The 17341-nt window shown below is 41.7% G+C and overlaps 1 protein-coding gene across 9 annotated transcripts in view; it reads left to right on the forward strand.

Moving 5' to 3' along the window:
- DLGAP2 (DLG associated protein 2) overlaps positions 1 to 17341 on the forward strand; it is a 420471-nt gene that overhangs the window by 336311 nt on the left and 66819 nt on the right. For all 9 annotated transcript variants that reach the window (XM_079969732.1, XM_079969731.1, XM_079969733.1 and 6 more), the window contains 2 exons: positions 7806 to 8017; positions 17176 to 17323. In XM_079969732.1, coding sequence (XP_079825858.1) covers positions 7806 to 8017; positions 17176 to 17323 — 360 coding nt within the window. The remainder of the gene's footprint in view (positions 1 to 7805; positions 8018 to 17175; positions 17324 to 17341) is intronic.

Genomic DNA, 17341 nt, shown 5'->3' on the forward strand with positions numbered 1-17341 from the left:
TGCAGAGAACTTCTAAGGCTGCTGGATAAACGATGGGAGCTCAGGGTTCCAAAATAATAGGAACAGCAACATTTGCCAGGCTGCTACCAAGAAATACATGGAAATGTATCCTGGCTAGCTAAGAATAATTCACAGAATTTTGAACATATATTTTAAACAATAATATTAATAATTTTATTATTTATACCCTGCCCATCTGGCTGGGTTTCCCCAGCTACTCTGGGTAGCTTACAGCACATACAAAATTGTAAAACATTAGACATTTAAAAAATCCTGATACAGGGTTGCCTTCAGGTGTCTTCTAAAAGTCAGATAGTTGTTTATTTCCTTGATATCTGATGGGAGGGCATTCCACAGGGCAGGCACCACTACTGAGAAGGCCCTCTGCCTGGTTCCTGGTTTAAGTGTTAGTTTTGAAAACAACAGTGCACCATCCTCTTAATAGTAAATTTGAACCCAAAAGAAACCTACACTTCAAATTGTGATATTTGAATGCTCATTACTGGGACAAACAATGTACTCAAAGGCACCGTGCACAACAGAAGATTACAAAGTAGCTGTTGGAATGCTAAATCATACATACAGTATATATTCAGCATTATTCTGATCTCATAATTCAGAATGAAAGAACTGTCAATTTAGAAAATAAAAAAATGGAAGGTGGAGTAAATGGGCTGAATCTAGCAGAATTATAGGTGTCCACAGAAATAGTTTGGGGAGTAGGGGCAAGCTCTTTGATGTGCAGCTGCAGATTGCTGGCTTGAGTATTTGCAGTCTTTCTACAACTAAACTGCATGTACCATTACATGTTGCTGAAAAGAAACAACAAGGAAGAACGTTGGGTTGTGCCTGCTGGTGATTTATTGTATTGCATGATATTATACATTTCAGAATGAATTTCCAACAAATTGCTCTGTATGTCGATTTAACAGTAACAGTGTGAGGCACTTGAAAGTTGTACAGCTTCAATTTGTCCACTGAACAGCATTACTGTGAGAATCTAAACCAAATTAAAAATCCTTAAGGCTGAAATTCAGACCCTTTACACTGAATCTGCCTTGGTTGTGGTGAATGCCTGACATAAGGCCTGAAACCAATGCTTGTCTGTCCATACAGTAAAGGAAATTATAATGCAAAATGGATTGGAATCTTTGAGGGTCTGGAGCGAAATGCTCCATAACTTTCATTTGTAAATTTCCCCTTGGGAAATGTATTCAACTTTTCCTCTATGGACACTCAACAACACTCGACCAAAAGCCAGGCAATCAGTTCAACTCATTGTTGAACATATACATGTCTTCCACCCAGCCCAAAGTGCTAAAGGATCATTTACCTGTGCATGGTGTAACTGAGAAGGAACGTGCCATAAGGATAGCCATAACAGTTTGGCATGGTCCAGTAATTCAGTGAGGCTCATGTTGCCTATGGCACACAATAATAGATTTTTTTTTCTTTGGTAAGCAGGTTGGTAATGAGTCCTCAGCAAGGTTATAAGCAAATACAGGCAGCCATGTAGATGGACTGCTCATAGAACTATTCTGTGGATTGGATGAACAGCATTTTTTCTGTTGCATGAATTGTCTGGGTGCTTTAAGTTCTACATCCACTGACATATCTCTATAATTATGCTAAAGGTCTCCTCATTAGCTTCCCTTGGATATTTCATTATTTACAGAAACACTTGTATATGTGCTCTCCTTCCCATTATATCCAACTTCACAGATTGCACAGCTTGGGTGACAGATTCCAGGATCAAATAATATTTGCTTATAATCACAAGACAATTGATGAAAGTTGATGTTTGTGATGTGCACAACATGAAAGTTGTCTTGTCTTCATGTCGCTTAATCTAGTGCTAATTGCTTGAATTGCAACACAGTGCTTATGTAATTTTCTGTCAACACACAGATACTCTTGTATTTTTGAGTGCACTATGTTTTACATAGCTTTGGTATGTTGTATATTAGATGCCATCACTGGATGTTCTCACGGATAAGTTTATGATGGCTTTAATTGGACCAACTGTAGTACAAACATCAGTTACACAGCTAGGATAATCTATTGTGCGATTAATTCTGTGAGATGAGGAGTAGTTGCCTTCGTATACAGTAGATTGCCCTGATTTGTGCTTGAACCCATATTCCTTTCCTACCATGGTTGAATATGGTTGTATTCTTGTCCAATTATCATTGAGATCCAGTCCAAAGTCAGAACTAGTATTGAGACTGGAAGGAACTCAATAAACTCCTCATGAACAGATGTATTTCCATCACTTTCTTTCACAAATCGTACACCTAGAGACAGTTGTTCCACACCAGAAAGACCTGCTGTTTCATCTTCTAAAACTGAGTACCTCATGCAAGCATTAGCCTTCATAACAGTATCTTCCGTCAAAAGTTGGCCACATCTTGCAGATGTGTAATTAGCATTGCTTGGCCCAGTATCCAAAAGTTCATGCTTTTTTAAAAACAAAAACAAAAACAACCATCCCCTGCCTCATCATGAAAACTGTAAAAGGTCCACCATGTTACCTGTGGAACTGGTCTTACCATGAAGAGCAAGGTCCTGTAACACACAATACACAATGGTTGATATTTTAGAGTGTTTATTTTCTTTTATATCGCTTGCATATGGCATATTAAGTTGTTGTTCAGTTGACATCTTTTTCCTGTTCGTGACAGAAAGGAAGTTAGAAGCATCTTCATGTGAACCACTATGCCATCCATTTGTGAGTGCTCTCTTGTAGCTTTATTGAAGTCTTCGTACTTGGTACAAACTTTGGCGATCAGTGTGCCCCATACTGCTCATAAATTGCAATGACGGCATATAAAACAGCAGAGAATTCTAGCCAGTGATAATATTTAGGAATATTTAGAAACCCTTGGAACCGTATTATCATGCCTGAATTGATTACTTTCTGTAGGAAATCCAACGATCACATTGAGAGCACATTTCCTAACATAAAGTCAATGAACGTATTTTTAAAGTAATGATCTCTCAATAATAATCAGACAGATAGTGATTGTCTTAAACCTTTCCAAATATAAGACATTTTATACCAGGCAGAAATCTCTGGGTTCAATGTACATGCATATTGCATATGACATGAAGGGTTAAAAACACACACTATAGAATACAACTGATGTTCAGCCTTAAGTTTGCATGTGTTTTGAAGTGGTTTGTAACTATTATGATGCAGGCATTGATTCTGTCATGAGTTTCGCATGCTGGACATCAAGCACTATAATGTCATACAAAGTCCTTTGTGTGTTAAACTGTATATATATATAAAGATTTAATATCTGGAACAGGAAATGGCTTTTTAAAGAAATTATAGATATCAACACTTGTTACAAGTAGGTAATTAGAGTAATTATTCCCAGTTAGCAGATGCAAACTCTTTAGATGGGAATTTTAGGCACCAATAACTATTTACACAAGCTAAAAGGCACTTTGATGATTTTCAGTGCAAGTAGACAGATTTTTGCTGCTGATCTGGAAGAGAGAGAGAGAGATGTGTTATAATAGCCCTTTGAAGTATATTGCATTATACTTCAAAGAGTAAAATAAGAGTATAGTAAGAGAAGAATTGCCACACTGAAGAGGCTGAATTCTTAAGTAACATTTCAGATATAAAAATGACCATGATCTAACTGTGGGACAAGCATATGAATTTAATTTCTGTAGGTGTGTTGACATATATTTGTAGCTTGTTTCTAATGTGTGTCCCTGGTGGGAGCATCATACAGAAAGCCAAATAGGAAAGACAGCATATGGATGATTCATGTAAAGGTCTGTTCATACTATATTAATACAGTGGGACCTCAGGTTAAGAACAGAATTCGTTCTGGAACTCCGTTCTTAAACTGAAACTGTTCTTAACCTGAGGTACCATTTTAGCTAATGGGGTCTCCTGCTGCTGCCGCGCCACCACGTGATTTCTGTTCTCATCCTGAAGCAAAGCTCTTAACCCGAAGTACTATTTCTGGGTTAGCAGAGTCTGTAACCTGAAGCATCTGTAACCTGAGGTACCACTGTATAGAAAATGCAAACTTTATTGCACATGTGGCTAACATGGTTCCCTCTAAATATTTTGGACTCCAATTCCCATCATCCCTGATCATTGGCCACACTAGCCGGGCTGATGGGAATTGTAATCTACAATGTCCAGAGGGCAACCCCTGCTTTATCAGGTGCCCAAAGCAAGCAAACCTGTTCCCTTGCATTAGGACACAATTCATGCCAATTAAAAGCAGCGGAAGCGGGTTCCCATAAAGCATGTACAGTATCAAGCAATATACAGGCAGCTCCTCATTTATGTGGGGGTTAGGTTCTGGGCCTCCACATGTGTAACTAAAACTGTGTATATTGGGAGCACCCTGGAGAGTCCTCCTGCCTCATGAGGTGACCTTCCCCAGAGCCCAGAGTGGACATCTGGTGCTGAAGAAGGCAGGGAGTGTCTCCCTCCTGCTGTGACCAGCTCCCCTCCCCGCTGTTCTCCCAGAACACAGAGAGAAATGAAAATGGCAGAACAAAGAGAAACAAGACGAAGGAGTCTTAGGCTGCTGGGGAAGGAACCAGGCAAGGAACCTTAGAGACGGGTGGGGAGACAGGGACCTTTGGTCCTCAAAACTGGCTCACTGGGGCAAGACCTACTGGCAAGAGTTGTGATGACTAGGCCTGTGCTGTATGGGCTTCTTTGAATAAAGTGTTAACTGACACTGGGTGTTTTATTGCGGACTTGCCCCTGACTCCGGCCCCTGACAGGAAGCTGTTCCACAGCAAGCAAGTTGAGATGACATGGATTTGCACAAAGGCCATTTTGATAAAGGCCATACAAATTACCTGCGTTCTAGAGAGGAATACTTGTAGATTAGCTGAGGCGCAGCAGAATACTTGACTAAAGTAGCTCTTCCTAACACAAATCATGCCTGTTGTTCTTTTCCAAATTCAGTTCAACACTTCTGCTCACTTAAAGTAAAAGAGACTTAAAACTTCCTTGCTGCACTTGTGAAAATGTTTGCAGTCCTATATCAGCCTAGATATTCTCTATTGCCTGCCACCTGAGAAACAGCATAGATGCAAGTGCTGTTCTAACTGCTTTATAAATCAGAGATTAATTAAGTGTGGATGTGATTATGAGTGAATCTGAGTGTATATGTGTTACATTAAGTGTGGGTGAGTGGTAACTCCCACCTCCCAGTGGCCAACAGCCACCTATGCAGCCCTCAGGCACAAAATAGTTGCTTGCCCCTGATTAGGGTCAAATAATAAAAACCTAGGATGATAAAGAACCATTTATGTAAAGAATCATTTATGTATATCTACAATGAGCACTGGACGTGTGCAAATGCAGGTCTAGATGCAGCACAGTGCCATTTCCGATCTTGCCTGGACATTAGTTCATTCTGAATTATGTGACAGTCCTTTGAATTATATGACCACCATGTAATTAGACAGTCATAACTGCTTGATAGCTAGCAAAGTTCATCATCACTCTCATGTTCTCTTCAGTACTGAGCTGACGTCCACTGATTCCAGATATAATGCAAGGGAATTAATTGAGATTCTACTAATCAGGCAGGTATTTCAAAAATGACACATAAAAGTGTTAAACTCTCTATGGGGTAGTTTTAGAATTGGTACTTTTTTGCAGCAAAATAGATTCCTAGGCAGCATGAATATATCTTCCCTTATTAAGAAAAGTCATTATTCATGGTGTCCTAGCCTTTTGGGAGAAGATTTCAGACCACCAGCAACTCTGTTTCAAGATGCTAACTTATTTTCTGTATTTATATAACTACCCATAACACAAAACCTATCCTCAATTAACATTAAGTGACTTAGTTCCAGTGCTCTCCGTGTACAAGTGAGACAGACATGCACCTTTTTGCCTAGTAACTGCAACCATTGATCAGGGTCAGGGCTTTTACCCAGAATGGATAAGGTATCAGTCAGGTTCTGTAGTTCCTTTTAGCTCAAGGAGGGCTTCACGTGTGACACCTTCAAGGTATCCAGAAACATCAGTATGCACCTGGATGCATATCTTATTGAAAGTAATACAAGGCTGGGAGGTACTATCAGAGGTGGAGCTAGCTGCTCCGGTACCCAGGGGCAGGGGCATGGGACCGGGGCAAGCATCCCATGGGGGCGGAGCGAGCCACCGGGGGCATGGAGCGAGCCGCCCATGGCAGGCTACTTTCTGGGTGGGGGTGGCAGCCGCACCGCTTTGCCAGCAGCCTTACTACCTTCCCGCTTCCTTTTTACAGCTCGGGGGACGCTTCCCCCGAGAGAGCCAGTGTGGTGTAGTGGTTAAGAGCGGTATAATCTCGTAATCTGGGGAACCGGGTTCGCGTCTCCGCTCCTTCACATGCAGCTGCTGGGTAACCTTGGGCCAGTCACACTTCTCTGAAATCTCTCAGCCCCACTCACCTCACAGAGTGTTTGTTGTGGGGGAGGAAGGGAAAGGAGAATGTTAGCCGCTTTGAGACTCCTAAAGGGGAGTGAAAGGCGGGATATCAAATCCAAACTCTTCTTCTTCTTCTTCTTCTCCCCCCCCCCCCAGGAGCAGGGGACAACGGCGCGTCACCTGCCCACAACTCCCAAGCCTCCCCCGAGCCGTCAAAATGAAGGGGGAAGGGGAGGAAGGCCGCCGACAAGGTGGTGCAGCTCTGCCCCTTCCCCCAACAGCTCAGGGTAGGCTTGGGAGTCGCAGGTGGGTGGTGCACCGAATGCCACTCCCCTCAGTGATGACACCCTGGGCGAACCACCCCTTCCTCCGCCCTGGGTACTATTTACTCTTGGGTGTGTATCTGTTTCATGTGCACAGTCCAAGAAGTGCTACAAGCATGGAAGACTGCTTCTGTTCCAGTGTATCTCCTTAATTGGTTCAGGGCAAAGAAGAAAGGGATGGAGAGAAGAAGGTTTAAGGGACGAGAAACAAACCCTTCTTTGCCCCACCCTTCATCTGAATTTATTCCAAACAAAACTCTAGGGGGGGAAGCTAAGGTGTAAGCAAACTGTATTTCTTTCCTACGATTCCATTAATGTTATTCCATATTTCAGAAAGTGAAAATTTGGACTGAAAAGTTGTTGAGCTTTTTTACCCACGGAAATCACCACTTCTGATATGAGTTGTCCAAATTTTCCCGGACATTAAAGGGACTCCCACCTGAACACAATTCCCAATGGCCAAATCCTGGACATGTCCGGGATAATCCGGACATATGGCAACTCTATTTATCAAAAACTTGGTCACTCATTAATTGACAATCGCACACCACTGCAATTCATTCACCAAGGCATCATGAAGTGTAGTTCCCAGATGTTTGAGCCTTCACTCTAGTTTCTGACATTTTATACATTACGGACATATCAGAATGCAGGTTTCCTGGGTCTTAGCGTTCATTGGTTTCTCTGAAAGCTGCTAAAAGGCAAATCAAGATTTCCATTTACCAAATAAAAACTTAACATGGTTGACAATGTACAGAGCAAGTTGTCGCAGCAAATTGATGTGACGAGGAGAACTTTACGACACATCTGTGACACTGGGTGGTAGAGTCTCCCCATTCTGTGCCACTACGGCATAGGTTGCCACTTGTTAAATACTTCTTGTCTGCATTCACCTCACGTCAAATGCAACAGAATGGTAACGGCTTCATACCTTAACGGCCCGATTAAACTGTCTCTTTTATGTAATGACGAATGCTTATTCCTTCTTCATCATAAATGTTTGTTCTTAAAAGGGTTCCATGGCAAGATGAGATTTATTTCTCTTTTGTGCTTGTTGTAATATACTGTACCAGGTGCCTCAAGATGAATGGGGAGGGTACCCTGCTGGTGGTAAAGATGAGGAGATTCCCTGCAGAAGGATGAGAAGTGGAAGTTATATTAAAGCCATGGGAGATGAGGAGAGTGGAGATTCCGACACTAGCCCCAAAACATCACCAAAAGTAGCAGTCCACCCGGAGTCATTGTTAAAATCTATCGGACAAAGAGCTCTTGGAGACCACCAAAAGTAAGCCTCTCAAAGCTTTTTCCTACGTTTCATTAATGTGAGTTTCATTGACTCAAACTACATTTCCTTCTGCAGTTTCTTCATATTCTGCCACAACTGGAAGAAAATGTTAGCTGTACTTATTCTGACTTTCCCCATTTAAGTGGGTAGTTCTATTTCTAGCAGAAGGGGGGGGAACCCAATTCCTGTGCCCTATAATAAATAGCAAACATCTTATATAGTTTACTATATTTCTAACAGAAAAGATCTATGTGCTGTGAAATAAAACTGACAGTAATTGGAAAGACAATGGCATTTTTAGTAAAGTGGAAAAACAGAGTAGCCTTCTATTTAATGTGCATCCCTTAAATATATCCTGAAGAACATATGAATATATACAAATTAATTTTTCAAGCTAGGAAGAACAAGATTTGATGGGGAGGGGGCAAGCCCACAGGAAACTAATTTTTCATTTATATATTTAGCATTGTGTGGGATGGATTCAACTTTCCTATCATCAGCTCTTCCTGTTTCAGTATCTATAAATTGACTGTGAACATGGGAACACATAAATGTGACCTCTCCAGGGCTCAAGCCTGGGCATTGTGTATGGAGGTCATAGGCTGACCAGACCACAAGTGCCCCTACTCTGCCTCACTGATGTGGTCCAAAGGAAAGCAGAGTAAGACGTTTGGCACCAGCTTTGCTGCAGGTGTTGACAGAGTATAGGCTTACAAGGTGCCATCCAACCATCTCAGGGACTCCGGATTTGTGTCTGCTTGCATCTTAGCTTTTTCTTCTCCTGAAGATGTCCCCTGCAAAGCAGTGGAGGTTTAGGATCAGAGTTTTCCTTTTTCTAGATGGGCTACCTTCCCTCACATGCAGAAATTGCCTTCTTCACCATTGGACCCACTATTGGTCTGGTTCTCTCAATCCACTGGAGCCTGTCTTTGCATGCAGGGGATAGACTAATTGAACAAGAGGGGGATGTAGCAAAGCAGAATATATGTAAAGTTTAAGGGGGAAGGTATGCCCAGAACTTCTACATTCTCAAGCAGCGGTCTGTTCTCAGATACAGAGGGAGGGGAGCTGTTGAGTCCATCTTTCTCTCATCCCCACCAGAGGAGATTCCCCAGGAGTGGAGATTCAGTCTTTGAGCTCAAGCCAGAGACTGGGAGCATGGAACCTGAAGCCCTGAAAAATGCTAAGCTTTAGGCCTGATGGCTGTCTATTTTAAAAATCTTGACTCCTCATTCATGGGCATGGAATCAAGGAAGAGTAATCAAGGCACAGAAAGTTATTAGGAATTGTTTGGAGTTTGGTCTTTGTTGGGGCAAGTTCCTTGGATACAGTCAGCTGTCCATAGTCCTGCAAGGTGTACATTATACCATCTTACTTATCCTAAAGCCCAGGGAACCCAATAAAGAGTATCTTGATTTCCACCTTTCAAAGTCTCTGTCCTGAGCTATATTTCTGCCCAATTCCACAGCACTTTAAAAAGCCCTATTATACCAACAGAAAGGTTATTGTGTAGGGGGCTAGGATGTTGAGAAGCTAATGGCACAACCATTTTTATTTCAGTTTCAGGACCCAGTGTTTATTTTTCTTTCAGATGGTCATCTCAAATGAACTAAATGTTAGTGACAGAAGACATGGGGGAGAGGGGTTTTTTGTTTGGTTTGGTTGCTTGGAAAAGACAAATTGTGCCCTTTGTGAATAGCTCTCCTCGGAAAGAAAGTAAACTACTATCTTTCTCTAAGTTTCGTTTGGAGACTTAAATCACTGAGAGGCCAATTCCACCAGATATTTTATATACGGTGGAATTCAACACCATGCTAATACAACAGTCAAAGCAAGCACTTACCCAACAAAACAATCTCCCTTTTTCTTCCCCACATGTGTTCTTCTGGGTGTTCTTCTGACCCTATGGAACCTAATTGGGAGTTGCAATGGGATGGAAGGGAGAAAAGTCCTGTTGTGCAAACGGGACTTGTGCTGGTTCCTGCTCTCAGGAATATTTAGTTGAATCCAGCCCTTAATAAAGTTTATAATTATTACAAAAGTCCAAAATAATAGTCAACAAAAGGAGAGATTGCTAAGCACAAATGATACATCACATGGGCTTTATACGCTAGAACGTCTTTTCAGAACAGCATCTGAGATTGCAGCGCTGGGATCATCATTCACATTGGAGATAAAGACCATTCTATATTTCATACTGTACTTAATGTATCATACTGTGTTTTATGTATTTTGTTTTCTTTCCTCCTTCTGAACTGGTTATTGACTGAAACAAACAAACAAACAAACAAACAAACAAACAAACAAACAAACAAATAATACTAGCCCATGTCAGAGGTAGAGTTCATTAGTAAATGGTTACTCCTGGAAAGAAGTTGTCTTCTAGAATTTAAGAAGAGCAAACCCTCCTCTGTTTATCTGAAAGAGAGCAGCATTTAGGGATTCACAACATAATCCCTGTATGCAGAATGAATAAGGCAAAGGCTTTTAAATAGAATTATTGAATAAACTAACACATGTAGTTGTGTTAATGACAATCTGTACGCAGCAATAATACACAAAATACAATATAGATTATGTTGATTACTTAATGTGTCATTTGATGCAAAAGAAAAGCTAATTCTTCCTAAATTAATTTTCACAATTACCAGCCCTGTGTTTTATCCTAATAGAATCTTTCTTGAGTGTTTGCTTCTGTAAGGATAGCATTATAACATGAAGAATGGTAAATGTCTTTGAAGGAGAAAAATTAAAAGAAAAAGGTCTACCATGGTTCAGTGATTAGGTTCATAGAATGAGGTGGAAAAAAACAAGCTTCTCTTCTCCTACAGCAATCTCATTTTATTAACTTAATTTTCTATTACCCAGCTTTTTTTATAGAAGAGGGAAACGTGCAGCTGCCTTCCTAGGTACAAAACACTTTCATTTAATTTGACACAAAGCCTGATCTCATCTAGTCAGACCAAAAGTGATAGTTGCAGCATCAGCCAAAGTTTAGGCTGCATATAAACTACCTTGAATTGCAGGTACTTATAAATGAAATAGGGACTCGGGTGGTGCTGTGGGTAAAACCTCAGCGCCTAGGACTTGCCGATCGCATGGTCGGCGGTTCGAATCCCCGCGGCGGGGTGCGCTCCCGTCGTTTGGTCCCAGTGCCTGCCAACCTAGCAGTTCGAAAGCACCCCCGGGTGCAAGTAGATAAATAGGGACCGCTTACCAGCAGGAAGGTAAACGGCGTTCCATGTGCTGTGCTGGCTCGCCAGATGCAGCTTGTCACGCTGGCCACGTGACCTGGAAGTGTCTGCGGACAGTGCTGGCTCCCGGCCTATAGAGTGAGATGAGCGCACAACCCTAGAGTCTGGCAAGACTGGCCCGTACGGGCAGGGGTACCTTTACCTTTACCTATAAATGAAATACTGTATGGAGTTTCTTTCATTGCTCCTGATTTCTCTTTGCCGTACACCCTAATATGGATTATATGTATATTTTCTGTCCTCTGCTATGTAGAATATATTCAAATATTATCAAATTCATTTTACGAAAGTTTGTTTATATTTATTTATTTATTTTACTCTATTTATAACCCACCCTTCATATAGATTCCAGGGCAGGTAACAGTAGTGTTGGGACATGGGTAGCGCTGTGGGTTAAACTTAACTGAAACGCTTCGTTTTCTCGAGGCGATTCTAGTGTACCATACTCTGCCCTTGATGATGGTTCAGAAGCTTCAGAAATAGGATAATGCAACACCTTCTCTCCCCATGGGAAGTACCTTTAGCTGGGAGTATATTACAGCAGCGCTCCAGGGTTGACATCTGCTCCCCAGTTGGTTGAGTGCAATTCAAAGTACAGGTTATGATACCCTAAATAGGTTATACATAGAATTCAGAGGTTCTGACTCAATTAAACTTTACTCACAGCCTACCTCTTTTACCTGAGCACCCGCTTATCACGCATTGTCAGTTTCTTTAAAAGCCCACATTTAATGTAAAATTATATTTATAATACTGCAAAAGAATGATACCCCATGCCGTACTCTATTTCCGCAGCATAATTTTATAAGTCTATTAACACACATATATTTTTATACTGTTATATGCATTGTTTTATGTATCCATTTATGTGCTGGTTACTTTAGGAAACCTGGAGTGCATATGCATATAATAGTGCTTATAATCAGCAATAATTGTTCAGATTTTTAGTGGGACTAGGGTGCGGGAACCAAATCCTCAATGAGATGATTATTGGGCAGGGGAAATCCATGTGGGTAAGCTTGACATCTGAAATTTGGAAAATTCCATCCCAAGTTCTAAACAGCTTGCGGCCTTCATATTTAAATGCCACCTTCTTTTGTAAAGCGAAGGCCATCTCTAATATTGAGGTTCTCATTCATGTACCGAGTAAGGACGGAAAAGGCTTCTAAGCAAAATAAAGAAGGAGAAACCAAAGTACAAAAACTGGAAAGTAACAAGGCTCCCCTTACTTTGCTCTTAAAGATGGGACATTTCATTGTTGTATTAAATTGAAACAAACCTTTGATAAATTCTTATTTATTAAATCTAGGTTTCACAACGATCAAGGTTTTAGTTGTTTTTTTAAAAAATATCTGTTGCAATAAAATATAGTTCCAGTAAGTGTTCCACCCTCAAACTTTGTTGATCTGAAAGGCATGATAATAAGAAAATTAAGCTAAAGGGAATTTGAGTGCCTTAGTTCACAATCTGTGGTTTTAGAGTTTGGGTCAATTATCCATCTCAGTAAGCACTCACTTTGATACTTATATGACCGGTGGGAGCAATAGGAGGTGAAAAGAATTTTCTAAGCAATATGGGTTATTTTCCTTAGAAGAGGGATCCACTGAGAATTAAGTCTGTCTTTGGAGACTAACCTTGAGGAATGAGCAGGCAAGTGTGCATTCTGTCAGTATTTCCTTCTGGTTGGTGTGGTACACGAATGGCATTTATGTTTTGAAACTCTGGTAATCATCACCCTCGTACTTACAGGATCACCTCTCCTGGTATGTCCAACAGAGGACCCTAAGGTCCATGAATAAAAAGGTAAAGGTACCCCTGCCCGTACAGGCCAGTCTTGACAGACTCTGGGGTTGTGCGCCCGTCTCACTTAAGAGGCCAGGGGCCAGCGCTGTCCGGAGACACTTCCGGGTCACGTGGCTAGCGTGACATCGCTGCTCTGGCGAGCCAGAGCCGCACACAGAAACGCCGTTTACCTTCCCGCCGGTAAGCGGTCCCTATTTATCTACTTGCACCCGGAGGTGCTTTCGAACTGCTAGGTTGGCAGGCGCTGGGACCGAGCAGCGGGAGCGCACCCCGCCGCAGGGATTCGAACCGCCGACCTTTCGATCGGCAAGTCCTAGGCGCTGAGGCTTTAACCTTTAGCGCCACCTGCGTCCAAGGTCCATGAATAATAATAGCTTAAAGGTCCCGGGCCCTAAGGAAGCCAGACTATCCTCCACCGGGGCCAGGGTTTTTTTCAGTGATGGCTCTGACCTGGTGGAATGCTCTGTCCCACGAGACTAGGGCCCTGCAGGACTTGATCTCCTTCCACAGGGTCTGTAAGACAGAGCTATTCCTCCTGGCCTTCAATTTGAATTAGCCTGATCTTCTATTCCCTTTTCCACTTTCCTCTTCTATGAAGAAACCCTTTCTGGGACCCCACATTTAAATTCTTGCTGGTCTCCTTGCTGGCCCTAGTAGGACCAACTTGGCCAGTTAGCCCTGGTGATCATTTGATGTCTACTGACTGCGGTTGTTGTTTTTCCGGGGGGTTTTCCCCTCCCAAAATGACCCCTGAATTTTTGAATTTTATTGATATTGATGCTGCATTTTATGATGTACTTTGTGCTGTTTTATGCTGTTTTTAAGTCACATTCTAATCAATGTTTTATATTTGCTGTTAGCCGCCCTGAGCCTGGTTTTTAAACTGGGATGGGTGGGGTATAAATAAAAAGTATTATTATTATCATCATCATCATCATCATCTCAGCGGTGGCTGAAGCTCCTTGGGGCTGGTAGGCCAGAAGGCAGGGAGGCCAACAGTAGGGGGTGCCACAGCCAATGATAGGCAGAGTTTTAAGTAAGAATGTGGGCAAGTGGAGGCTTGCTAAGGGCAACTGAGGTTGGTGCACCAATCACTCTGATATATTAGACAACACTGTCATAGCAAAAGAGATGGTGCAGAATTCTGCTTTGATTCGAATGTGGGCTGAAATCCCAATACCATTTTGAAGTCCTAACCAGATTGCAGATTCTACTCCAAGTTCACCATCTATTCTAGAATTTTGGTAGGCAACAATTATTTTTAGGTTTGTTTTTAATATTTACTGTGTGTGTGTGTGCGCGTGCGCATGTGCGTGTATGTATGTATGTATGTACACACACACCCAAATGTATGCCACCTTGATTTTTTAATGGTAAGAAATAAATGCCCCAATAAATAAACATGTAGTTTATATTCTGGCATCTGTAGAAACTTTCCAGATTCCAGCTATCACTGTACAAAGTGTTTTAAATGACAAATTTTGCTAAACTGTGCTAAAAAGTTTACTGATTGTCCATACAAGACTCCTGTAGAATTGAAGCTTTACCTGAGCTACCAAAACAATTAGTATGATGACAGCGTTATTAGAACTGACCTTAATAATGCTAAGCCATTTTTGTGGGTAAACTGAATAAATTTAATCTGATTCAGAGAATTTATAGTAACTGTTAGTTTCAGCATGCTGTGATGGAGTTAAGAATGGACCAGAGTTGTGCTCATTTCTTGTGTGCCACCTTCACACAAGCAGCTCTTGCTGAGTTCAGCGGAAGCAGTTAGTTATGCAGCGCTAAAAATGAATATAACCCGATGCAACCTCAATTAAGAAATTATGTGTTGATAAAACAATTGAAGCCTTCAGCTTACAGAGTGAGTATGTGATATGTTTTTAGTGCAGGCAATGGAAGCTTTGTTCACAGGAAATTGTATTTTTAGAGGTATTCACAGTTCCTTTTGTAATATGCCTCTTTGGGATATGAGCTTGCCAGTTTTCTCAACCATATTATGTTCATTGGAATTCACCTGCTTTACCTCCATTTGGTCTCCTTTGTCCCCCTTTGAAGCACAAGAAACTGTGCAAGTATAATGCTTTTTGTTACTGCTTCTGCATCAACTGGATAAAGCTGCAAAGACATGGCATGTTATAAAAGTGGCCTTAAGGACAGACTCCATTTGGGCTGAACGTTGGAGATACTGTTCATACGCTTACAAGGCAGCACTTGATGAAGTCGCAAATGGAATCAGGGGAATGTTAGGATAAAATAAAAGGCACTTGGTGTCATTTTCTCACTTTAAGAATTTGAGTTGAGGCTAAAGCAGATAACAGTTTTTAGTCACACTAGTTATTTAGTGAGTCTTGTTAACCTGGTTTCCACTTTCCATACGCTCATCACTATTTACTAACCATTTCTGAAATGCAACAGTTTTTGTGGTGCATTTTGAAAGACTCTTTTGCATTGCTCGAGCAAAACTAAAGGCCTTTCCCCGCCCCCCCCCCCGCCCCTTACAGTAGCTGAAAACACAGTATTCAGTAATGTGGTAGAAATTCCAGACCCACTGTATTTTATCATTTCAATTGTACAGGGACAATCCTATACAAGTTTGGCAATTTTAGTCAATGGAAGAAAAGTCCTCCCTTTGACCATTGTGGAATTTAAATGTGGATTATGGTTTCTCATTGGCTAAATGTTTCCCCCAAATGGAATGTCTTCTCTTTGATTGGCCTTTCACCATCAATGTGATTATGTGCCATCTTAATCCTAAGCATTTATACTTGGAAAAAAGGTGTGCTAATTTCAGTGGTTGTTATTTCTAAGTATGTCTAGGACTTCAGCATTCCTATCTGTATTATGGTAAATCTGAATGAGGAAGGTCCTTAGGCATTATTTTAGTTTAGTAAGGAACAATTCGCAGTTTTAAAGTGTAAGTAAATCATTCACCACATGCTATGCAGCAGGACAATAAAGAGGTTTATTAATTAAACTGAGTGGCTGGATTGCCACCAATGACAAGTCAATGCCAAACTTTTAAAAGTTCACCTAAGATATATCTCACTTAATATATGCATGCAGTTTAGATTAGTTTGCAATGAGATGTCCTCTGGGGTTGCACAAGGTTCAGCCCTGGGTCTGATGCTGTTTAACATCTTCATTAATGACTTGGAAGAAGAAGTGGGCAGCACACATCTCGAGGGAAGCATTGTGAATGATTTATATGATAGGCTACAAATTAAAAAATGAGCTCAGCATACTAGAGAGCCTTATTGAAAAAAGAAGAAGAAGAAATGTTGGACAGATTCAAATGCAAAGTATTATACAACGGAGAGAGAGGAAAAAGATCCACATTGCAATAAAATGAAACAGGAGGGTAATGGCTTGCAGATAGCATTGCTGGGAGAAACGTTATTAGTATAGGAAATGGCGAGCAAGCAGGGAGGGGGGACCATCGTGGCATAACAAATGGATCTATAGGTTGCCGTAACGATCATTGTTCACTTAACGGTTTAATTTGTTTAGCACCAACATAATGTGAAGTGAGATGTTCATGGGGCTGGTTGTAAGCATTGGGAAAGGCTTGAGAAGCACTCGGCACCAGCCTCAAGTACACCCCGAAGTAGGATGCCAGCGAGTTTGAAAGGAGTCTGGTCGATCTGAGTGCTTCAAATCTCCCAAGTGTCATACACGCCGTTAGAGGCTGCAGTAATGATGGCAAAGTCCAGGGACTCATCTTGAGCACTTCCCACTTGGACCAGACAATTGGAGCTCTTAAGTGCTGACAGCGCCAACCATATGCTTAGGAGAAGGAGAGCCTAAATCTAGTCCAAGCTCTTCTCCATATAGGAGACTGGGTCTGTTAAGAGCTGAGAGCAGATGTGTGCAGCCGAGGCCTTTCCAGCTGGGTCAGGGCCTGTGCCTGAAGTAGGAATAAGAAACCAGAGGCCAATTTTTCTGTGGTGTTCCCCTAACTTCGATGGAATCCTAGGGGGATGCTTTTGGGGGAATGGGCAGTGGCCTCCTATATCACAGGGTGTTCTTTCCACCCCCTCGCTTCTTTCTAGCCTTAGTTTTTCATCCTTTGTTTCCCTCTCTATCTTTCCTTAATAGTCAGAGCTACCTGCAAGCGGCAAGTGATGTGCCCGGTGGACACAACTTGGATCCGTCAGCAAACTACAATTCCCCCAAGTTCCGATCAAGGAATCAGAGCTATATGAGAGCAGTGAGCACGCTCAGTCAGGCCAGCTGCATCAGCCAGGTTGGAAACATTTTTTAT

The sequence above is a fragment of the Podarcis cretensis genome (genome assembly GCF_951804945.1).
Source record: "Podarcis cretensis genome assembly, chromosome: 3".
NCBI classification, from domain to species: Eukaryota; Metazoa; Chordata; class Lepidosauria; order Squamata; family Lacertidae; genus Podarcis; species Podarcis cretensis.